A 25,845-nucleotide genomic window follows, 5' to 3' on the forward strand; every position below is an offset into this window, starting at 1 on the left:
GATCTGTTACCATTCACTTGCGGGTCTAACTTGGTTCAGCGAGGGGTGCAGAAGGAGCAGCAGCGTACTTACTTAAAATAAAGTAGCAAACCAATGAAGCTACAGCACGGAGTCATATATGTGCTAAACAGTAGAAAGTACATGATATGGACTGTTGAATGATTTGATGAACAACAGTGGTGTAAATGCATTATAAGAGAATGTACACATTGATTTGATGTACAGTGATTGTCAAGAAAGAGGGCTCCTAATTGTATTTTCTGTTTATAATTTTATGAATGAACTGTTTATTTTTAAAATTGACAAAAAAGATCTTGTAAACAACTCTAAAATCTTGATAAAGTAGATGTGGAGAGGATGTTTTCAGTAGTGGGAGAGTCTAGGACCAGAGGGCACAGCCTCAGAATAAAAGGACGTACCTTTAGAGTGGAGATGAGGAAGAGTTTCTTTAGTCAGAGGGTGGTGAATTGCTATAGATAGCTGTGGATTGTCAAGTAATTGGGTATTTTTAAAGCAGAGATTGATAGGTTCTTGATTAGTAAGGATGTTAAAGGTAAAGGATGTTTAAAAATAGATCAGCAATGATCGATTGGCTGAGCAGACCTGGTGGGCCAAATGGCCTAATTCAGTTCCCATGTCTTGCGAATTTATAAAATTACATTACATGCCCATCCTGAAAAGGTCAAGAGTTCCACACATGAATGATAAGACAAGGTAGAAACATTTGCAGACACAAGGAACCACAGATGCTGGTCTCTACAAACTAGACATAAAGTGCTGGTGTAACTCAGCTGGTTAGGCAGCATCTCTGGAGAAGATGGATAGGCAATGTATCGGGTCGGGATCCTTCCAGAGTCTGAAGAAGGGTCCCGGCTTGAAACGTTGCCTATTCATGTTCTCTAGAGATGCTGTCTGACCCGCTGAGTTACTCCAGCACATTGTATTTTTCGAAGCATTTGGAATCAATTTAAGTCAGAAGTAGCAATTGGATATTGCAGATTCCACTTGAGCTAATTTGAATGCATGTGATCGTAAGAAGAAACTGAGCAAACAAGAGACAGCCAGGGCAACATCTTGGCTGTGTTTTTGATGAGTTATGCTCCAGGTTTAGCTGCCTCTCAACTTATATTGCTTCTCTATGGCATGAAACTAGATGAACTGTATGGCCATCTGTGTTGTAATGCTGGCTTTCACCAGGCAGTGTGGAAATATACTGAGGTGCAGCAAGTCCCCGAAAACAAAATAAATTGAGTTATCACTCTATCGGTTTACTTCCATCATCAATGTAGTGGTAGATGGAATGCTATCAAGTAACTTGTTAAAGCTCTCCTTAGCAGTTTGAGTTTCACAAGGACTACAGCATCAAATGTAGGCCAAAGAGCTGAATTCCAAAGAAGAGAGTGACAGCCCTTGCTATCAAAATGTCATTTAACGGAGGGTAGCATTAAGGATAAAATCGAAGTTGCTAAAAATCGATGGTAGTGACTGGAATAGTAGTCAGCGAAAGAAGATAGTTGGGTTGTTAAGGTCAATCGCTTCGCAGGACAAATCTTAAGGAGTTCACCAAAAATTAATTATTGGGCCAATCACTTTCAGCCACTTCATCAATAACTTCATTGGTGTAGGAAGGACTTATGAAGAGACCACTGTCAAATACCACTCCAAGTTGCATGCAATTCTAGCTTAGAAATACATTGCTGTTCCTTCATCAAATCCTCCAATCCGGATTCAAAACTGACCTATTTGGAAAAGGCAGGGTTGTAGTGAAAGGGTGTTATTCTGGGTGATTCAAGGAACTGCAAATTCAAGGTTTACAAAAAAAGACACAAAGAGCTGGAGTAACAGTGGGTCAGGCAGCATCTCTGGAGAAAATGGATTGGTGATGTTTCAGGTTGGTACCTTCAGACTGATTGTGGTGGGGCCAAGAAAGCTGGAAAAGAGGAGGGGCTGGACAAAGCCCGATGAGTGACAGGTGGGGGGGGGTGGGGGGGGGTGGGTGGTTGGGGGGACGACGACGACACATGTTTGATGGGCAGATGGTTTAACAAAGACCAGAGATCAAAAGACAAAACGTGGGATTTATTCTTTCCTCTGGCCTCCCAATTCGCACCTTTATCCCAGGGCATCTTCTTTCACCTTTATCCCAGAGTTGAAACATTAAACACTAAAGAGCAGAGCTTTAAGGTGAGAGAGGAAAAAAATTAAAGGAGATGTGCAGAGGAAGATTTTTTCCACAGAGAGGTGGATGCCTGTGAAGCACTGGCAGGGTTAGGGTGGAGGCAGACACAATATGGGCATTTAAGGAGCCTTCAATTAGGCAGATGGATGTGCAGGAAATGGAGGGATGTGGATCACGCTAAGGCAGAGGAGATGAATTTAACTTGGCATCATGTTCAGCATGGATACTGTGGGCCGAAGGGCCTGTTCCTGTGCTGTCCTGTTCCCTATTCTAATTCCTTTCCAGACAGCTTTGAGGGTGTAACTCCATAAGCAATAAAGCAATGCTTTCAGCACGATTTGCAATGTCCTCTGGAGGGACACAGTGTGGTTGGTACATAATACTGGAATTACCAGCAGTGCCCACATTTAAGAAATAAAGTAACTTTTATAAGATACCTTCTATCTCTATTTATTTCTCTGTGTCAGCATAACTTATTTCTTTCTCCCTCGTGTTTATCTAGCATTCCCTTAAGTGCACCCATGCTAATTGCCTCAACTGGCTGTGGTATTGAGTTGCACATTCTATCCATTCTCGGGGTAAAGTGTATGGGAAAGGACCATTGGGAATTGGAGCGATTGGCTTGCTCCTTCAATGGTCAGCATTAAGTGGAATGCTACTGCTACACAGTACTTGAAGGCCTCATTCGGCTCAGCAGCTTCACTTACCACTGAAAGAGCAAACCACTCAGCCCTACTGCCAAGTTTTGTCTCGTAAACTCTATGTAGAGAATGGTTATAATGTGATACTCAATACCAACCATGAGTAGTTGAGGATGCATTCAAGGGAACATTTCTGTTAAAATTTGCTGCTGTATAAAATCTTTATCCCTCTCTCCACCAGTTACTATGCCAGGATACGGAGAGGGGGGTGGGGAGTAGAAACAGATGTTTTTTTATTTTTATTCTTGCATTCACCATCTGATAACTGGTTGCACAGTGATGGTTGCTGCCTTACAGTGCCAGAGACCCAGGTTCGATCCTGAATACGGGTGCTATCTGTATGGAGTTTGTACCTTCTCCCTGTGGCCGCGTGGGTTTTCTCCAGGTGCTCCAGTTTCCTCCCACTTTCCAAAGACGTGCAGGTTTGTAGGTTAATTGGCTTCTGTAAATTATCCCTAGTGTGTAGGATATGGCTAGTGTTCCAGGTGATAGCAGGTTGGGGTGGACTTGGTGGACCGAAGGGCCTGTTTCCATGCTCTCTCTCTAAAACTAAAACTGACTACTTTACGCTTGTACACAGAAATCCTGGCTTCGGTCCATTATCTCAACCACAAGAAGAACTACGGTTCTTTACTGGGCCACTAGATGGAGATCTTTGGTTGCAAAAAATTTAAATCTAAAGAAGTGAAAATTGTCATAATCTCTCGTGTACTGTCACACTGAAAATGATTATAATTTATTTGACCTCCTTGCATTTAAAAAGTGTTTAAACATATCCAAAATTCTCCAAATTGCTACTTGTAGTGGAACAGCTGCTTCCTGGATGAAGGAACAGTTTTACAATGTCTTTCTCTCTGTGGTTTGTGAGGTCAATTTGGGGGAGTGATTAATTGTTTTTTTAAGCATTTAATGTACAGATCTTCTTGACACAAACTATTAACCTAATGGTTGTTTGAATTCAATTTCCTACAGCAGCCCAATATGGCAGAAAGGTTGCCGTATTAGATTACGTGGATCCTTCACCTAAAGGTAAGGAAATTATTTTTCTCTTCTTCCTTGCTTAAATAGTGGGATCATATTGGCTATGCTCCAATCCAATTCCAACATTGTGTAACTGGAGTATCCATTAATTTTATTGATGCCTCTTTCAAAGATCTAGAGCGGAGATCATTAGGTTGTTGAATTTATCAGCTGTCCAGTTCATCTACTTCTATGGTACTATCATCGAATCATGGAGGGCGAGAGAGAGCACAGAAACTGGCCTTTGGCCCATGAGTCCACACCGATCATCAGCCACACTTTTACATTATCCAATTTTAAAAATTTTCCTCTAATTTCCATTAATTCCCCCCAGATTCCATCACTCGCTCACACACGATGGGCAATTTTACAGCAGTCAATTAACTTCACAATCTGCATGTCTTTGGGGAGTGAGAGGAAATCAGAGCATGCGGAAAAAGAATGTGGGGTCACAAGGAGACTGCAACTCCATAGATAGTACTTAAAGTCAGGATTGAACCTGGGTCTCTGGCACTGTGAGGAGTTGTACTGGCTGTGTGCTTGCAGCTGTGATACTGTGCCACCTTTTAAAACACCTAACTGTCAGGAGTGGGTACTATTTCATGATTAATACTAACTTTCATTTCCACATTTTTGTCAAGACCCTTGGTTCTCTAATATCACAGGCAGCAAGTTTGTGTTTTTTCTTTGAAAACCACAAAATGGTTTAAATTTTCTGTCATTCCCTGATTCTTCATTTCTTCAATTCTCTCGTCTCTATCTTTAAGACAAGAATACAAATTGTCCCTATTAATGTTGGTAACATTAATGTCTGAAGAAGGGTCCTGGCCTGAAATATCATCCATCCTTTTTCTCCAGAGATGCTGCCTGACCCGCTGAGTTACTCAAGCACTTTGTGCCTTTCTTTGGCATAAACTAGCAACTGCAGTTCCTTGTTTCAACATTAAATGCATATTTCCTGCAAATTCAGTTCTATGACGACAAGAAAACTTTCACTCCATGGCTGAAGGATTCGTGTCCTGTCCTGCTTTTTAGTATAGTTTAGTTTAGAGATACAGCATGGAAACAGACCCTTAGGCCCACTGAGTCCATGCCAACTAGTGAAACCTGAACATTAACACTATCCTATACACACTGGGGACAATTTACAATTTTATCAAGTCAATTAACCCACAAACTTGTTCATCTTTGGAGTGTGGGAGTAAACCAGAGATCCCGGAGAAAACCCACGCAGGTCATGGGGAGAACGTACAAATTCCATACAGACAGGCACCCGTAATCAGGATCGAACCTGGGTCTCTGACACTGTGAGGCAGCAACTCTACTGCTACGCCACTATGCCGCCCAAATCCTGAATGAACTTCCATTCCTAGTAGTGATGGTGGTATATTTGCTACTCACCTTCCATAGTGTGCAAAAAATGTTGTAACTTGTTGACTTTTGAAAGACTTTATTAATAGAATCGTTAGAATTTTGTTCCCGGCCACAACTGTCTGCTCCACAAACCCAACTCTTTTGTTTCGCTGTCTCTTGTGTTTGCTCCCTGTCTAACCTGTAGTCTTTTCTAACACATTTGTGCTCCTTCCCACCTCCCAGCTGAATCCAATTCCATTTCTTATGTCCTTTGTTCTGCTCTCCCAAAAGTTGTTGAGCAAGAAACCTTCCTGTTGAAACATTCCTGCAGTATCCATACCTCAGCTTATTTTTTTTAAAGTACATTTGAAAAATCTGTAAAACTAACAAATGTAAATGCAATTGAAATGCATTCATTGTATAACCTTAACTATTTCATTGCTAAATTACCTGACAGCTCTTTTGATGAAGGGTGGAAACAGATGGCAAAGAATGCCGAGGAAAGACCCCAAATAATAACCAATAAAGTTTGCTAGACACAAAATGCTGGAGAAACTCAGCAGGACAGGCAGCATCTCTGGAGAGGAATGGGTGACGTTTCGGGTCGAGATCCTTTTTCAGAATAAACCAATAAAGTTTATTCTTTGAAACAGAGGAATCGAACAAACTACAATTCATATGTAAAAATAAATGAGTTTTAGGAATTCATTCTCTTTTGTCAGAAGTTTGTAGTCTCAGGTTGCACAGCAAAGACTTGAATAAATAATTTGGATCAAAAGGACAAAGTGCTGGAGAAACTTAGCAGGTCAGGCAGCATCTGTAGAGGAATCTGAAAGAGGGTCCCGACCCAAAACTTGGCCTCGCCTTTCCCTCCGCAGATGCTGCTTGACTTGCTGAGTTCTTCCAGCTCCTTGTTTTTTGCTCAAGATTCCAACATCTGAGGTTTCTTGTGACCACATAATATATTTTAAATTTGTAATATTTTAATCTTTTGGATGAGTTGTAAACCTGAGCCCTGGTTTGGTCAAGTAAAAAGATCTAAAGAGGAAATAGGCACTATGTAGAGAAGTATAAGGGCTCTCTTGGGCCTCGGTCTCATTGCCGCAACACCACAATGCATGCTAATTTGTTATTTACCTTATTTTGCTATTGCTCAGGCTTTGAGTGTAGTCTTCCCCACCCGTCCCCCTTATTTGCTTCAAAAATAACGCACACACTTTTGGATAGACACAAAAAAGCTGGACTAACTCAGCAGGTCAGACAGCATCTCTGGAGAAAAGGAATAGGTGATATTTTGGGTTGAGACCCTTAGTCAGATTACCTGAAACGTCACCTATTCCTTTTCCATAGAGATGTTGTCTGACCTGCTGAGTTACTCCAGTTTTTTGTTTCTATCTTCAGTTGAAACCAGCATCTGCAGGTCCTTCCTACACATATACTTTGGGATTTTGTAAGAATATAGAAATAGTTAAAATATGTGTTATTCTTCTTCATTCAGTCTTGTTTATTGTTACTGATATGGCAATTGCTGTAAGGTGTGCCATGTTTAACATACCACTGTTTACTTACCTTATAGGAACTAGATGGGGCCTTGGTGGCACTTGTGTCAACGTGGGCTGTATTCCAAAAAAGTTAATGCACCATGGAGCCCTTTTGGGGACTGCCATTAAAGATGCCAAGAAATATGGTTGGGATATACCTCTGCCTGTAAATCATGACTGGTATGTTCTGACAAAATTAAATATACTTAATTATTTGGTTGTTCAAGGAGCATGTTTATAGTAGTTGAAGGGATAAGGTGAGGCATTTGGCCTATGTCTTGCCAGGGGAGATGAATGGGCGTCAGTCATGCATTTGGTAGAGATGCTGTCTCACAGTGCCAGAGACCCGAGTTCAATCCTGACCTCGGGTGCTATCTGTGTGGAGTTTGCACATTCTCCCTGTGTCCGCGTGGGTTTCCTCCCACATCCCAAAGACGTGCGGGTTTCCAGGTTAAATGGCCTCTGTAAGTTCCAAGCTATGTATCTGAACAATTAACTAGAGCTTGTTACCCTAGTTTTGTTTAAAACAGAATTATGCCGGTCGAGGGGTACATGGGCAGAGCTTTGTTCCTTCTCTTGCATTGTATGTAACATTCGCAAATATCTGCTGGACTCAATGTTTGCATCATTTATGCCTGAATGTCTGAGGCTTCATCTTGCACTCTAAGATTTAAATAATTTGTCTGAATACTTCAGTACGCTGCTGAAGGAGTGCTTAATTGTCCCTGGTCCTGACAATTAAGCACTCCTTTCGATCAGGTGGCTCCTTTCGATCAGGTGGCTCGTAGTTCTGACAGGGTTGCAATTAATTGCTTGATATTAATCAAGGATAAACAGGTAGTTCTGGTCCCTTGACTAACATCGTTCTCTCAACAAGTGTTTCCTTAAACATTTTTAATTGGTCATAGGGTGCTGGAGTAGCTCAGCAGTCAGGCAGCATCTCAGGAAAACATGGATCGGCGATGTTTCTGGTCGGGATCCTTCTTCAGACTTAGACAATAGACAATAGACAATAGGTGCAGGAGTAGGCCATTCAGCCCTTCGAGCCAGCACCGCCATTCAATGCGATCATGGCTGATCACTCTCAATCAGTACCCCATTCCTGCCTTCTCCCCATACCCCCTCACTCCGCTATCCTTAAGAGCTCTATCCAGCTCTCTCTTGAAAGCATCCAACGAACTGGCCTCCACTGCCTTCTGAGGCAGAGAATTCCACACCTTCACCACTCTCTGACTGAAAAAGTTCTTTCTCATCTCCGTTCTAAATGGCCTACCCCTTATTCGTAAACTGTGGCCCCTTGTTCTGGACTCCCCCAACATTGGGAACATGTTTCCTGCCTCTAATGTGTCCAATCCCCTAATTATCTTATATGTTTCAATAAGATCCCCCCTCATCCTTCTAAATTCCAGTGTATACAAGCCCAATCGCTCCAGCCTTTCAACATACGACAGTCCCGCCATTCCGGGAATTAACCTAGTGAACCTACGCTGCACGCCCTCCATAGCAAGAATATCCTTCCTCAAATTTGGAGACCAAAACTGCACACAGTACTCCAGGTGCGGTCTCACCAGGGCCCGGTACAACTGTAGAAGGACCTCTTTGCTCCTATACTCAACTCCTCTTGTTACGAAGGCCAACATTCCATTGGCTTTCTTTACAGCCTGCTGTACCTGCATGCTTCCTTTCATTGACTGATGCACTAGGACACCCAGATCTCGTTGAACTCCCCCTCCTCCTAACTTGACACCATTCAGATAATAATCTGCCTTTCTATTCTTACTTCCAAAGTGAATAACCTCACACTTATCTACATTAAACTGCATCTGCCATGTATCCGCCCACTCACACAACCTGTCCAAGTCACCCTGCAGCCTTATTGCATCTTCGTCACAATTCACACTACCCCCCAGCTTAGTATCATCTGCAAATTTGCTAATGGTACTTTTAATCCCTTCGTCTAAGTCATTAATGTATATTGTAAATAGCTGGGGTCCCAGCACCGAACCTTGCGGTACCCCACTGGTCACTGCCTGCCATTCCGAAAGGGCCCCATTTATCCCCACTCTTTGCTTTCTGTCTGTCAACCAATTTTCTATCCATGTCAGCACCCTACCCCCAATACCATGTGCCCTAATTTTGCCCACTAATCTCCTATGTGGGACCTTGTCGAAGGCTTTCTGAAAGTCGAGGTACACCACATCCACTGACGCTCCCCTGTCAATTTTCCTAGTTACATCCTCAAAAAATTCCAGTAGATTTGTCAAGCATGATTTCCCCTTCGTAAATCCATGCTGACTCGGAATGATCCCGTTACTGCTATCCAAATGCTCAGCAATTTCGTCTTTTATAATTGACTCCAGCATCTTCCCCACCACTGATGTCAGACTAACTGGTCTATAATTACCTGTTTTCTCTCTCCCTCCTTTCTTAAAAAGTGGGATAACATTTGCTATCCTCCAATCCACAGGAACTGATCCTGAATCTATAGAACATTGAAAAATGATCTCCAATGCTTCCACTATTTCTAGAGCCACCTCCTTAAGTACCCTGGGATGCAGACCATCAGGCCCTGGGGATTTATCAGCCTTCAGTCCCATCAGTCTACCCAAAACCATTTCCTGCCTAATGTGGATTTCCTTCAGTTCCTCCATCACCCTAGGTTCTCCGGCCCCTAGAACATTTGGGAGATTGTGTGTATCTTCCTCAGTGAAGACAGATCCAAAGTAACGGTTTAACTCGTCTGCCATTTCTTTGTTCCCCATAATAAATTCCCCTGTTTCTGTCTTCAAGGGACCCACATTTGCTTTGACTATTTTTTTCCTCTTCACGTACCTAATAAAACTTTTGCTATCCTCCTTTATATTATTGGCTAGTTTACCCTCGTACCTCATCTTTTCTCCCCGTATTGCCTTTTTAGTTAACTTTCTCCCCGTATTGCCTTTTTAGTTAACTTATTGCCTTTTTAGTTAACTTACCTTAATTAGTCTGACAATCAGACTGAAGAAGGGTTCAATCCCAAAACGTTGCCTTGTCCATGTTCTCCTGAGTTTATGCCTGATCCGCTGAGTTACTCCAGCACTCTGTGCCTTTTGTAAACCAGCATCCGCGGTTGCTTCTTTCTACATTTTTAATTGTTCATTCAGCTCTTGTGCTCTTGTTGGACCTTACAACATATAAATTAATTGTTGCACTTACGAGCATACAAAAGTAATCTATTGGTTACAAAGAGCTTTGATGTCAATGTGGATGTGAATGCAGTCTAAATAAATGCCTTGTCTACAGTGTTGGCTTTAGTCGTCTTCTCCTGTGCTTGGATTTTCCTAGAGTTGTTTACACACTTTTACAATTGCTGGACCAACACAGTAGTAATCCTTCTTTAAACTTCTTGAAATAATTAATTGTTTGCTGAAAGATTTCTTGTTGCGGATGTATGGTTGTCCTTTTGTTTCCTTTTGTTGACGTTGTACAGTAGAGTGCACACTTGTTCACTCTGCAGCGGCTCACCCAAGGAGGTGTTCCTGTGCAAGCTTGGATTAATCATGGGAAATATTGCAGCCTGGTTAATTTTGTCTCTTGCATCTATGTGTTCAATCTCCTGTTGCTTGGAGAGGGGAGAAGGGAGGGGGGTGGGGGGAAGGGACGGGGAGGTGGGGGGAAGGGACGGGGAGGTGGGGGGAAGGGACGGGGAGGTGGGGGGAAGGGAGAGGGAGGTGAGGGAAGGGGAAGTGGGGGGAAGGGAGGCGGAGGTGGGGGGAAGGGGAGGCGGGGGGAAGGGGTAGTGGGGGGAAGGGGTAGTGGGGGAAGGGAGGGGGAGGTGGGGGAAATGGAGGGGGAGGAAAGGGAGGGGGAGGTGGGGGGAAGAAAGAGGGGAAGTGGGGGTAAGAAAGGGGGGAGGTGATGGGGGAGAAGGGGGGTGGTGATGGGGAGGAGGAGGGAGGTGCGGAGGGGAGAACTTGGGAGAGGGGAGAACTTGGGAGGTGGGAGGTGGTGGAGGGCAGTGAGGGGAGATGGGGAGAGGAGGGGAAGGGAAGTGCGGAGTTGGGGTAGGCCTTGTGGTGGAGGTCATTGACTAGGTCTGTTTAACTAGATAGTTAGATAGAGTAGACAGCCAGAAACTTTTTGCCCAGGTCGGAAATGTCAAAGACGAGAGGACATAACTTTATGGTAAAGGGAGCAAGATTCAAAGGAGAAGCACTGAGAAGTTGTTTTACACGGAGGGTGATGGATGCTTGGAGTGTGCTGGCAGGTGTGGTGGTGAAGGCAGATACAAAAGTGGCATTTAAGAAGGTTTTAGATAGGCACATGGATATGCTTGAAATAGAGGGATATGGATCATGTGTAAGCTAATGAGGTTCGTTTATCTTGGCATTATGTTCGGCACAGATATTGTGGGCCGATGGGCCTGTTCCTATGCTGCACTGTACTTTGTTCTAACTTTTCCTTTCCCTGGTCCTGAAATGCTCACTGAATTGTAGCACCTCTGTTACAATTCTGGCGATCAGCATTGACCACAATGACCAGCTTTGGATCTGCAACATTCCAATCTGTAGTCTTATTGGCACACTATCATGGCAACTGTAATCTATGTAAACAATTTAGACAACACTTTGTAACTAGAATGTTTTCCCTTTGTGCAAGATCTAGTTTCTTCTTTCCTTGCACCTGGAGCATTTGGAGTGCTGCCATACAGTAGATTATATCTACTGTAGAATAAATCTTTACTCTGACGACTAAATGGGAGCTTTTGTGATTAACATAAAACTACAAGTCATGGCATGTATTATGAAGGTACCCGACCAGCAGCACCATTAAAAACAGTAGCATTAGTTGCAGCACATAATGATAACACTTAACATCCTTTCCTTCTATATCTGTTGATTAATTTGTGGAAGTGGGGTGGGAAGAAACAGTCAAATAACTTCCTCAACTGACAATTCAAGGGAGCTAAAGTAACATTGTGAGGTGCTCTCAAAGCTTTTCACTGTACCTCGGTAACATGGCAATAAACTAAACTGAACTGCTCATAATAAATTGGGAAATATCTTGGTTGGAAACATAATAGATTCCAGGTTTTAAAATTTCTTCATAGTAATATTCTGTACAGTTTTAGATTTGAAAATCTCTCTTTTTGGCTTCCCGATTATCAGAGAATCTTCATGGTTGTCTTATATTGATTCATAAGGATATAGTGGTGGAGACTAAAGTAATTTTCAACAAGAATATAAGAGAGAGAAAATCTCAAGAGTGTTTTATTTTTATATGGCCCAAAATGGAAGCACAATAGATTCGCAATCTGTAAAATCCATAATATACAACAAAAAAACATTCAGTATATATCCAGACAAACCTAAACAGACAAATAAATAGACAATAGTCAAAGTAAAAAATAATGTCTCCAAGTCTCTATAGTTCGGAGTCCATTTGGAGGTAGTAGTTTTTTAATAGCCTGATGGTTGCAGGGAAGAATCTGCTCCTGAACCTGGATGTACATACAATATAAGTCACAACCTGTTTTCCCAAGATGCTGGAAGGTTGTCATTGTATCAGAGCTCTTCAATTTAACCTGAATAGACCTTTATGTGTTTTGTTTGATAACCAGACATTGGTTTCAATATCTTTGCTCACTTTTTATTGATTGTGTGATTGGTTAGACTCCCCTTATGTTCCCTTGATTCCAGTCTGTATGACGAAGATGCTGATTGTTTATGATTGGGATTGTGCTTTGAGGATTCTTCTGTGAACCTCCATTTTCTGGGACGTTAAAACACTTTTATGGAAACATCTGTTTATTGGGGTTCTTGAGTATTCAGTTTCACATATTTTTCCCATAGGTGCTGAACTGGAATGTAATGAAATACACTCCTTGTATATGAATGCAGTTCCAATGAGATTCAGCACAACTTACACCATAGATGATAAAGCAGCCTGCTTATTTGGCATCTCCTCCACCATTCTAAAAGTTCCTTCATCCACCAGTACTGTTACCATGGCCACCGGACACACCGGCTACAAAATGCACTGCAGTATATTGCAGGTGCTTCCAACCTCCCAGCTGCTCTGTCAAGAAGAACAAGGGCAATCAATGTACATACCAGCGTTGCAACTTCCCTTCACGTACTGTCACATACTATCCTGATTGGGAAATATATTGCCATCCCTTCCTTGTCACTGCATCGTAATCCTGGAATTCCTATCCCACCGCACACAGTGGGAGCGTATTCAGTAAGAAAGATGATGACAGTTCAAAATGAAGTTTCATGTTGCCTTCTCAAGGGCATTTAGGGGTGGGCATCAGATGCTGCTTGTATCTTGTAAATAAAAAAGTAGGTAAGATGTTGCAATGCACTAAAGATATGAAAAATAAATATTTCTCTATTTAAAAATGGATCCTGTGCCCTAAGTATGGAATATGGAATTGTTTATCTGTTGTCTTCAACATTTGTTCTATAAATTTTATTTTTCTCAGTCAGTCTGACTTGGGGCCAGTTGCTCCAGAAAGCAGTGGTTTATTTGTCCTATTCTCCTCGATCTCCTTGCAGACATTGACTTTGTCTCTGGAACTGTTGAGCAGTAATGTTGAGAACTATATTCCACAATAACCAAGTTATTCGATGAATAACGGCTAGTGATGAGTCAGAGTGCAGGACGGAGATTGCTAATCTGATTGAGTGTTGGTAGGACCAAGGAGCTGATTGTTGACTTTAAAAGGTGAAAGTTGGGGGATCCACAAACCTGTCATCTTCAGTGGGTTGGCATTGGAGAGAGTCAACAGTTTCATGTTGATGGAATATGCTATGGAATCTTCATTGGGCGGCATGGTGGCGCAGCGGTAGAGTTACTGCCTTACAGCGAATGCAGCGCCGGAGACTCGGGTTCGATCCTGACTACGGGCGCCGTCTGTACGGAGTTTGTACGTTCTCCCCGTGAGCTGCGTGGTTTTTCTCCGAGATCTTCGGTTTCCTCCCACACTCCAAAGACGTACAGGTATGTAGGTTAATTGACTGGATAAATGTGAAAATTGTCCCTAGTGTGTGTAGGATAGTGTTAATGTGTGGGGATCGCTGGGCGGCGCGGACTCGGTGGGCCGAAGGGCCTGTTTCCGCGCTGTATCTCTAAATCTAAATCTAAAAAATCATAGGTATGTTGTAGAGAGCAGACTGACTGGTTGCACCACAGCTTGGTTCAGTGACTCTATCGCCCAGGAATGAAGGAGAATGAATGCAGAAACTGGTGGACATCGCCCAGTCCATCATGGGTACTCACCTCCCCATCATCAAAGGGATCTACAAGAGGTGCTGCCTCAAAAAGCTGCTTTAGCAAACACCCACCACCTTGGCCACACTCTTACCTCCCTACTACCACTGAGAGTATAGGAGCCTGAAGACTGGGACCTTCAGATTCCAGAACAGCTTCTTCCCAGCACCCATCTTGTACACTCCAACACTAACCATTGCCTCAGCAACCATGATTTGTTATGGACTTTGTTCTGGTTGCACCACGGACTGTGGTTTTGCGCTGTTTTCGTCTAGTTACCTTGTATTACGGATGATTAATTTATTGTATTATTGTTTATTTATTTGAGTGTTTTGCACTAATGTGACTGCAAAGCTGCAGGAAGTAGGAATTACATTGTTACATTGCTTGTACGGATTACAATTAAACACTCTTGACTCCATCGATTGAGCCTCAGTGATATAACTAGACCGTGACCTAGTTTCCTTTATTTATGGCAACACGGATAGGAAAGGTTTAGGGGGGTATGGATATGGACCAAACACAGGCAGGTGGGACTAGTGTAGATGGGGCATCTTGGTCAGCATAGGCAAGTTGGTCCAAAGGGCCTGTTTCCGTGCTGTACAACAATGAATCCATATCCCAATAAATATTCAAAATTTCCACAATGTTTGAAGTAGCTTAAAAACATTGCTAGTTAAAAAAAATAAAAGAAAAACTATGAGCTATAAAGTACATAGATTCATAAGTTCTATGAGCAGAATCAGGCCATTCGGCCCATCAACAATCTTGCCATTTAATCATGGCTGACCTATCTTTCCGTCACAACCCCATTCTCCTGCCTTTGCCCCATAACCTCTGACACCCGTACTATTCAAAGATGACTGCAGAGGAAATACGTTTGAGTCCCAACCCAAAATGTCACCAATCCATTCCCTCCACAGATGCTGCCTGACCTGCTGAGTTCCTCCAGCACTTTGTGGTTTGCTCAAGATTCCAGCATCTGCAGTTTCTTGTGTCTCCAAGTTAACTTGATTGTTTGCTTAGTGTGCACTTCAAAGGCTTATAAGAGTTGTAAGACTGCTGTTTTTAACTTTCTAAGGCGTTTCTGCTTAAATATGTCGGTTGGAAATGAGTTAATCTGTTTTGAATTTGGGTGGCACCAGTCTGATGATCTCGCCTGTTAGCCAAAGGCACATTTGGGCAGTGAGGCGCCAGTCAGCTTTGGAAAGTGACTGCAATACAAAGAATTGTTGGTTTGATAATTCTCTCTAACCCAATGGCAAGTCTGTGGTGTGTGTTGCCTCACACCTCTGACGTGATGAAGAAGTCATTCTAACTTGTCTGCTCTTTAACTGATGCATGATAAACACACAGCTGTCACGTTGCTTTGAGGGGGCGTTCCCATCAAGGAACAAAAATAGCAGATGTTTGATTCATGCTCTCTGTCCTCAGGCACATAGTATTCTTCAGTCATCAGTTAATGGACTGTGTACATATTTACTATTGCAGGTGGAGATATAAAATAGGTTACAGGAGGCTAACTGAAGGGTAGTTAAGGGAAGATGAAAAGCTAGGCAAAGAAGAAATTTGCCTTCATTTAAGAAATTGAAAATGAATTATTACAGTATTGGTAAGAGGCCAGATTGGCCCATTGGGTAGCTTGTCTGGTTCTATGTTTCTTATGGTAGATGCATTCGAGTAGATTTTATTGGGATGTATCGCAGCCTGGTTGGAGAACAGCTCCATCCAAGACCGCAAGAAATTGCAGTGAGTTGTGGAGCAGCTCAGCCCGTCACACAAACCAATCTCTCTTCCATTGACTCCTTTTACACTTCACTTTGCCTCGGCAAGGCCAGCAGCATAAACAAGGGCCAGTCTCGCCCCAGTCTCGCCAGTCTCCCTCTTCTCCCCTCTCCCATCAAACAAGAGGTACAGAAATGTGAAAATGTGCACCTCCAGATTCAGGGACAGTTTCTTCCCAGCTGTTCGCAGGCAACTGAATCATCCTATCAACAACTAGAGAGCAGTCCTGAGCTACTATCATTGGAGACCCTCAGACTCTTTAGTTGGACTTTACTGGACTTTACCTTGCACTAGTCGTCATTCCCTTTATCATGTATCTACACTGTGGACGGCTCATTTGTAATCGTGTATAGTCTTTCCGCTGACTGGTTGGCACGCAACAAAGGTTTTTCACCGTATCTCGGATTTCTCACCTCCTGAGTTATGCCACAAAATATTGATGCAAGCTCTATAGCTGTTATTTCATTATTTATGACACTTTTTTCAAGCTCAATGCTTTGAAGTGAATGAAGATTTGAATATTTGTTTTGATATACTCTACAGAGAACTTGTCAGTGGCAGCTTCACATTCTAAGTTCGTAACATTGGAACAAAATGTAAATCTCAACTTTGGCCTCTGAGTTCCTGAGTCATTCTGCAAAAGTTAAAATTGGCTCCTGAATTAGAGGTTTACTTGAGAGAAGTACTGAAGGAGCATTAAAAAAATTAATGGTGTTATTAATTTGTTATGATGTTAAACGAGGGCAGCACAGTGGCGCAGCTGGTAGAGCTGCTGCCTCACTACGCCACAGACTCTGGCGTCTTGGGGTTGGCATAGTTCAACCCTGACTTCAGATGCAGTCTCTGTGGAGTTTGCACATTCTCCCTGTGACTGCGTGGATTTCCTCTGGGTGCTCCGGTTTCCTCCCACATCCCCAAAACGTGCGGATTTAATTGGCCTCCAAACTGCCCTGAGAGTTTAGGGAATGGATGAGAAAGTGGGATAACATAGAACTAGTGTGAATGGGTGATCGATGGTCAGCATGGACTCGGTGGGCCGTAGGGCTTGTTTCCATGCTGTATCTCTCAGGTAAATTAAACGAAGAGGGAACTATGTCTTTGTTCCGGTATATTATTGGGGGGATCATTATGTGCCCCTCCCTGATTCCAGTGCGTTCATTTGTGTTTAGATCGTGCATTTAACCCAAACCAATGCCTTCCTTTGCTCTTTAGGAGCGTCATGGCAAATGCCATTCAAAACCACGTGAAATCCTTAAACTGGGGACATCGAGTGCAACTTCAAGATAAGTGAGTGTCAGATGCTTCTGCCAGCGTTTCCATGTGGAATTTATGAGAACTGTTTCAATTTCTTAGACAAATGTAAGTTTTTATCTGTCAAAAATATTATTTATTATGACATATAATTTCTGAAGTGGAGCATTACCCATTCATTTTTAACAGGAAGGTGAAATATCTGAATCTCAAGGGGGTTTTTGTAGACCAACATACCATTCAAGGGGTGTCCAACAAAGGTGAAAAGGTGAGTGCATTTATATCTTTGCAGTGCAAACTTAGTTTTTGTTTTAAGCAATTTGGAGTATCAGGAAGAGAAGCTTTCGGATCAATCACACGTAGCAAGGAGAGGAACCAAGAGTAACCTTTATTCATTTATGAAAACGCTGAAAGCTTCTGTTAGCCCCAAATGTTAATGTTGCTATATATCCAACACCCTTAACTCACTGTAGTATAAGAAAATAACTGCAAATGCTGGTACAAATCGATTTATTCACAAATTGCTGGAGTAACTCAGCAGGTCAGGCAGCATCTCGGGAGAGAAGGAATGGGTGACGTTTCGGGTCGAGACCCTTCTGTCTGAAGATCAGTCTGAAGAAGGGTCTCGACCTGAAACGTCACCCATTCCTTCTCTCCCGAGATGCTGCCTGACCTGCTGAGTTACTCCAGCATTTTGTGAATAAACCCTTAACTCACTGAATCCTTTGGACTTGGGAATACCAGTCAAAGTTTATGCAAGGTCAGTTTCTCCAGTCCGATTGAGCAATTCGTCCCACAACTGCTTCTGTTGTTCTTTTCTATTCTGTCTTGGGAATTTAACCTGTGGATGATGAAGAGTGCGACTGAGAAGAGGTCTCAGGATTCAAGAGATTTTGGCTGGTAAAAATATTCAAAACGCTACCTGCATCTTAAGCAGCAATTATAAAATCAGGAGTTTCCGTAGTGTCGTGTCTTCCACTGATGTGTTTATGCCAGTCATAGGGCCAGATTATGCAGTTATACCGCACACTGGTCTAGCATGCCAGCCTAGGTTTGGAGACTATTAATTCAACCATTGTAAGACATTAGTTACAATTTATAGGAGGTTTAATTCTGATAACTCGTGAACTGCAGTGTGTTCCTTTACAACTTAATCTGACTAATGGGCCAATAATTTTGTCTGGTGAATATGGATTATTTTTGCAGACCCTTCTGACTGCTGAAAACATTGTTCTAGCAACAGGGGGAAGACCAAAGTATCCCTCAAATGTAAGTATTAATTGCTTCGTGTCCAATCCACAATTCATCGTTTTCGGGAACTTCTGGATAATTTCACTTTTAGGATGTCAAATATGGCCATTCATAGGAAAAAAATTGTATTAAGCAAAAGAGCATACCATAATGTTTTGACTTTCCTTGTGATCAGCTGTTGGTGTTGAGAACATTATGGTAGATTCTGCCTTACTAAATCAAAGTGCACACTTTTTTACTAGGCGAGATATTTTGTCAGGATGCTGGACTTAAACTATTATGTATGTCTGGATTCCCTGTCTCAAAGGCAATTTAAGAGATTTGGCAAAGGGTTACATGCAAAATCTTTACAAGATGCACAAACTCAAAAGATCCAAAGAAGGAAGAACATTGAAAAATACCTTTGTTCACAAATTGAATCTCTCAAGTTGGTTAGTTCATAAAGTCAATCAGCTGAGAAGGGTCTCACTGTCCCACTGAGTTACTCCAGCTTTTTGTGTCTGCTCTTTAACTAATGTTTAAGTCAGAGAGTGGAAGTGCTATTTGGAGTCCTGGGCTATTGATAGAAATTCAATTCCTACAACAGCAGTTGGGCAATTAAAAAATCAATGAATCTTTACTTAAAGAGAAACACTCTCAACAATGATGACCATGAAACTGTTATTTTCGGAACTCACCTAACCAGTTGGGCAATTAAAAAATCAATGAATCTTTACTTAAAGAGAAACACTCTCAACAATGATGACCATGAAACTGTTATTTTCGGAACTCACCTAACCCCAGCCTGCCGTTCAATTAATTAATTCTGCAACCTATGTCCAATTGGGCCTTCATGTGATTTTAGTGCATATGTATGATGCTTATTTACTGCCCAACTTAGCTACTCAGTTCAGGGACATTTTCAGCTTTAGGACTAAATGCTGGCATGGTTGGGTGATGGATTTTTACTATCTCTCACTATGTTTGCCTCATGGTTGACACCAGAGTCATGCTCACAAAGATGCATTTGATTCCATTTCCCGGCAGCCATGTTTCTCATGCTGTTGTTTTGTTTTTTTGAAAACCCAAGGGCTGCTGACATGATTTTACTTTTGCCTTTTATAGAACAATACAGCACAGGAACAACATAGTAACTTCATAGGCCCTTCAGTCCACAATGTCCATACTGAACAGGATGTCAAGTTAAACTAATCTCCTCTGCCTGCACATGATCAATACCCCTCGGTTCCCTGCATATCCTGGTGCCTATCTAAAAACCTCTTGAATGCCACTGTCATTTTTGTCTCTATCGCCGCTCCTGGCATTGTGTTCCAGGCACCCGCCACTCTGAACAAAAACAACTCCTGCCCCACACATTACCTTTAAACTTTCCGCTCTCTCCTTAAAGCTATGCCTTGAATCTTTGACATTTCTCTTTCAATTTATTCTGCAGTCATGATGATGGAATTTTAAAACCAAAATTAGATTGCCTCATGTGGGAGGAGTACACCTCACAGTCGAACCTGACCTATATACTTGCCGCCGGTGTTGCTCGACGTCCAATTAGACGGAGGGATCTACACATTAATTTTCTCTACTCAATAATTGAAGGCAATTCAGATGAATCAAGCTGGTATTACAAATATTTTCGGTTTAAATCACTAGTGATTTTAAGAGCTCTGTGCTTCCGGTTTAAACTTGACATGCCATCTGCCCCCCAGTAGCTGTTTTATATAGAGTATAACGATTGAAATCCTTCAAATTAAACCTTTATAATCATTCAGAATAGTGCTTCAGCAGTAAATCTCTTCTGGCACAGCTCCCTCCACCCCATGTGCTGTTTATTTTCTTGCGACAGACAAGAATATAGAGCTCTCAAAATGTAGAAAACAAGGAACTACAGATGCTGGTTTACCCAAAGTGCCGGAGTAACTCAGCAGTCAGGCAGCATCTCTGGAGAACAATCAGTCTGAAGCAGCATCGCCTATCTATGTTCTCCAGAGATGGTGCCTGAACTGCTGAGCTACACTTTGTGACCTTTTGAGAATATGGAGCTGTGCTTTGGCTGTGAAGTGATCATTTACTTTTGAAAGGTTCCAGGGGCTGAATTCTGCATTTCCAGTGATGACATTTTCTGGCTGCAAGATTCGCCGGGAAAAACGTGAGTAAAGAGTCTCTTCCGCTGGACCCCTCATCTCCCATCCCCCAGAGAATGTGTTTTAATGAATCCGCGGTTATTTGGATTAATTACAGGCCTGGCATTGTTTAGTTTAGTTTAGCGAAACAGCGCGGAAACGGGCCCTTCGGCGCCGACCAGCGATCCCCGCACATTAACTCTATCCTACACACACACTAGGGACAATTTACATTTATACCAAGAAAATTAGCCTACAAACCTGTAGATTGTGGGAGAAACTCGAAGATCTCGGAGAAAACTCATGCAGGTCGCGGGGAGAACGTACAAACTCCATACAGTCAAACACCCGTATTCAGGATCGAACCCAGGTCTCTGGCGCTGTGAAGCAGCAACTCTACCACTGCACCACCGTGCTGCCCAACTCTAAGATTTATAATAAGCATTTATTTCCAGTTGTGAATTACAAGTTATTCCACATCATCCTGTATCTTTAAAATAAATTGTCCAGCTATCTACTGAGCTCTCATTGTGTGCCTGATGTTGATAAACTTGAATCTTTCGCTGCTGAATGCACCAGAAAACAGATTAGAGGTCATTACAAGATCTGATTCTGATTGCTTCAAAATGCATACACTGAATAGTGTCACGGTTGAATGACCTGTGTTTGTGCAATATTCAAAGTTGCAGATCTGACTGCTTTTATGCCTCAGATATGCTCTCCTTGTAAAGAAGTTGACAAATGAATACTCTTAACTTGATTTGAACTGCTTCGTCTTGGGGAAAGGAGGATAAAGTCAAAAATATGAATTTTGAGAATGATCGTCAGCAACATATCATTAAAATGCAGAAATTGCTCTTCAAAATTTTTTCCAGTGTTTTGTTGAATACATGCCAGAACACTATTAATTCACCAGTGTGTCTTGATGAACTTCATAGTTTTCTGTTCTCGTCCTTCAAAGGATATGTGATGGGAACTTCAAAGAGTTTTTAGTTATATTTAGCTATTTGCCTTAGGATAGCTATAGGTTGCAATTACTTCAGCAATCAGCAAATTTCCCACATCAAGCTCACTGAAGACTTATTCCTGGTCTCAAGATGTCTTATATTTTATAAGTAGTTCTCTGGAGTTTTAAGCTGAAGACACTAGAAAATTAATTACATTGGTAATTGAAAAATAATTAAACATTCCTTTTACTTATCATATCATATCATATACATACAGCCGGAAACAGGCCTTTTCGGCCCTCCAAGTCCGTGCCGCCCAGTGCCATATTCTAAAAATGCAAAACTTTGCGATCAATGCAGATATGCTCAGGATTGCGAGGGTGTTAATTTCATTGCTCAAGCAATATAATTTTTCCTGTGGATGCACTCTTAGAAATTGTGGTTTTGACATTTTGCTTTGGATTTTGGATGAATGATGATTCATTCATTCTTGAATGCATTCTTGAACTGCAAGGAGTGACGGTGGCTGCAGTGATAGTACAGAGAAAGTAGCTGTAAATTGAAAGATATTTTGCATTAGGATCCACAATGTATATTCAAGCACAATGAAAACAGAAACTACACAAAGCGAGGAACAGGTCGAACAGCATCGTTGACCTGTAGCATTGACTCTGTTTTTCTTTTCATGGATGCTGTCTGACCTGCTGACTATTTCAAGCAGTTTCTGTTTTCATTCCAGCATCTGCAAGTTTTCTTTTCTTTTTGTATATTCAAGCATAATGGACTAAAAATTGCAGTTAGAATAATGTCAGCTAACGCCGTCAACAGCTTAGTTAACAAAATTGTTTTTTTCAAACGAGCGTAGAAGGACTTGCCTAAAAATGGAAGCTGCTCTTTGATGTTTTGCACAATTCAACCCAAGAATTCTAAATGAAACTTGAACTCTCCGTACTGAATTTAATTTAATAAACAAAGTCGTGTCATCAACTAAATCTTTTTTGACTATAATTGGCTGTTAGATTTTTTTATTGATGTCTGGACTACAGCTTTAATCGGATTTGTCGTGTCAGAAAATCGTTGAATTGTTTCATACACATATTCAGCACAGAGACAACTAGGACTGAAGGCATGCAGTTTTAAATGAAATATATTACAGAATCAACCAGATACATTCACCATTAAGATGCTGTTGGTACATCTTGTTAAAGGCATACACTATGATCCACTAGTGTGACCTATCTTAAACTACAAACACTTTTGCAACTAAAGGCAATTGCTGAAACAAGGAACTGCAGATGCTGGTTACAAAAAAGAACAAGTTGCTGGAACATCTCAGTGGTCAGGCAGAATCTCTGAAGAACATAGATAGGAGATGTTTTGGATTGGGACCTTTCTTCAGACTGACTTCTTCAGCCTAGTCCCACTTGCCTGCTGCCTGGCCCTATTCCTCCAAACCTTTCCTATCCATGATTGAAAGATGTTGGTGTTTCAGATCTAAACCTGAAATAATGGCTGAACTGTTACGTCGACAAAAACAACATTGCCGCCTCATCCACTCGCCAGAGCTGCCCGCTAGTTTTTTGTAATTCAGGGACTTGGCTGAGAGAATATAGCATGAAACATTTAAGGCCTTCCACTTTGGAATGAAAAACTTAAACAGTGAGAGGTTAAAATCATATACCTGTACAACATGAAAACCGGCCTTTTGGCCTAACTGGTCCAGGCCAACCAAGTTGCTCGTCCTGCTTGACTGTTCTGCCCCGTATCCCGCCAAAACATTCCTACCCATGATTAAAAGATGTCGGTGTTCCAAAGTTTCAGATCTACATTCGAAATAATGTCTGACCTTGGAATTTTCTGCCCAGATGAGGGGAATCAAGAACCAGAGGACATAGGTTTACGGTGAGAAGGGAAAAACTTAATAGGAACCTGATTTTTCACACAGTGGATGGTGGGAATATGGAAGGAGGTAGTTAAGGCAGGTACCATGACAACATTTAAAAGACTTTTGGACAAGTACATGGACAGGAAAGGTTTAGAAGGATGTGGGCCAAACACAGGGACATGGAACTAGTGTAGATAGGGCATCTTGGTCGACATGGGTAAGTTGAGCTGAAGGGCCTGTTTCCACGATGTCTATTGCCTGTTATAATAATAATAATAATGCATTTTATTTATATAGCGCTTTTCATATACTCAAAGACGCTTTACAGAGATTTAGAGAACATAGGGAAATGAATAAATAGGTAAATAAGTAAATAAGTAAACGGACAGAGAAAGGAGACAGAAGGTGAGGTGATCTTCAGTGGTTGAAGGCAGTACTGAACAGGTGAGACTTCAGCGATGTTTTGAATGTGGTGAGTGTGGAGGAGTCTCTAATGGTTTGGGGTAGTGAGTTCCATAGGGTGGGAGCAGCGATGGAGAAAGCCCTGTCCCCCCAGGATCTGAGTTTGGTCCGGATGTGGGGGGATAGGAGATTGGCAGCAGCAGAGCGGAGGGTGCAGGTGGGAGTGTGCCTGTGGAGGAGGTCGGTCAGGTAGGATGGGGCCAGGTTATGGAGGGCTTTGTAGGTTATGAGGAGGATTTTGTACTGGATTCTCTGGGGGATGGGGAGCCAGTGGAGTTTGTAAAGGACGGGGGTGATATGGTCACGGATCGGGGTGTGGGTGAGTAGACGGGCAGCGGAGTTTTGAATGTATTGAAGTTTACTGATGATTTTTGAGGGTGCGCCATAGAGGAGGCTGTTGCAGTAGTCCAGACGGGAGGTGATGAAGGTGTGGATGAGGGTTTCTGCAGCTGTGGAGGAGAGGGATGGACGGAGACGGGCAATGTTTTTGAGGTGGAAGAAGGCTGTCTTTGTGATGTGTTTGATGTGTTTGTCGAAGGAGAGGGTTTGATCAAAGATGATTCCAAGATTCCGGATGTGAGGGGAGGTGGATACTGGGAGACCATCAATGTTGAGGATGAAGTTTTGGGTGGATTTGGTGAGCGTTTTTGGACCAATGATGATGATTTCAGATTTGTTGCAATTGAGTTTGAGGAAATTTGATTGAAGCCAAGATTTTATTTCAGTGATGCAGTTTTTTCAGTGATGCAGTTATGACCTGTATGACCTGTTATCTCCACAAAGGCCACTTTTAAACTTTTAAATATCTGCCTTTAGTGACAGAAGGAACTGCAGGTGCTGGAATCTTCAGCAGAACACAAAGAACTGGGGTAACTGCGGATCAGGCAGCATTTGTGAAGAGAACGGGCAGGTGATGATTCGGGTTGGAACTCTTTTCCAGTTTAACCCAAAACATTGCATGTCCATTTCCACCACAGATGTTGCCTGACCTTTGTTACTCTCGCACATTGTTTTGAACATGCCTCTTTAGTTTTTTAATTTTAATTTTCATGTATTAGTTATAATGAAGGTTTTTTTTCCCCATTTTTGATTGTCGCTATTTCACTTTTCTACCACTAGATAGCAGTAAATGTCCAGCATTTGGGGACCAATGGGCAATATGACTTATTTCTGCTTCAGGGTGAAATCAGAGGCTAATGTTCTAAGAGCCTTTGGGGCAGAAAAGCACAATTAAAAAAACTCGGGTTTTTTGGCAATGGAAATACCTTGTAATTCTTGAAGCTAGCTACAGATTGTAATTGACAGGGTGAAATTAATCATGTTGAGGACTGCAAATAGCAGTGATCTTGATTATACACACAGTAGATCTTATTTCTAATTCTACTTTTGTCCGGTGGCTGTTGATACAGGTTTTAACAGAGTATGGGAGGTGTATCGCTGTTTACATTGTCACATTCCTGCCGTAATAGTTGGAATAAACCTCGGGGCGTTACAGTAGCTTTTCTGCACTTTGTCAGCAAATACGACTAGACTTTGCCTGGAATATCTTGTCATACAACTAGTTAACGTTATTTTCGACCTGTTTCAAAGCACTTTCTATGTACTACTTTCATTACTCGGAACCAAATTATTAATGGAGCATTTAGTTCAATTCAGTCATACAGCGTGGAGACAGGCCCTTTGGCCCACCGAGTCCGTGCTGACCAACGATCACCCATACACTAATTCTATCCTACACACTAGGGACTTTTTACAGAAGCCAATTAACTTACAAACTTGCACATCATTAGAATGGGAGGAAACTGGAGCACCCGAAGAAAACCTACACGGTCACAGGGAGAACGTGCAAACTCTGTACAGTCAGCACCCGTAGTCAGGATCGAACCCGGGTCTCTGGCACTGTAGGACAGTAGTAACTCTACCCCTGTGCCATTGTGCCGCCCTGAATGGCCTTGCTCAAAAGAAAATGCTTGAACTTTTTTTGAAAAATACGAAAAACTGAAAAGCTGCCTTGAAGGCTGATTTCTCTGTGTTTTCCAAGACTGTGGGTAATATTGGTTTTCAACTGAAATGCGTTGAATTCAGATTGTGTTCCCAAGAAG

General features: G+C 42.1%; 1 protein-coding gene across 3 annotated transcripts in view; it reads left to right on the forward strand.

Annotated features, from left to right (window-relative positions):
* txnrd2.2 (thioredoxin reductase 2, tandem duplicate 2) overlaps nt 1-25,845 on the forward strand; it is a 58,138-nt gene that overhangs the window by 1,984 nt on the left and 30,309 nt on the right. For all 3 annotated transcript variants that reach the window (XM_078421741.1, XM_078421742.1, XM_078421743.1), the window contains exons 3-8: nt 3,853-3,909; nt 6,830-6,974; nt 17,046-17,120; nt 17,274-17,352; nt 18,291-18,353; nt 20,408-20,475. In XM_078421741.1, coding sequence (XP_078277867.1) covers nt 3,853-3,909; nt 6,830-6,974; nt 17,046-17,120; nt 17,274-17,352; nt 18,291-18,353; nt 20,408-20,475 — 487 coding nt within the window. The remainder of the gene's footprint in view (nt 1-3,852; nt 3,910-6,829; nt 6,975-17,045; nt 17,121-17,273; nt 17,353-18,290; nt 18,354-20,407; nt 20,476-25,845) is intronic.

Source organism: Rhinoraja longicauda, chromosome 25 (assembly GCF_053455715.1).
Source record: "Rhinoraja longicauda isolate Sanriku21f chromosome 25, sRhiLon1.1, whole genome shotgun sequence".
NCBI classification, from domain to species: Eukaryota; Metazoa; Chordata; class Chondrichthyes; order Rajiformes; family Arhynchobatidae; genus Rhinoraja; species Rhinoraja longicauda.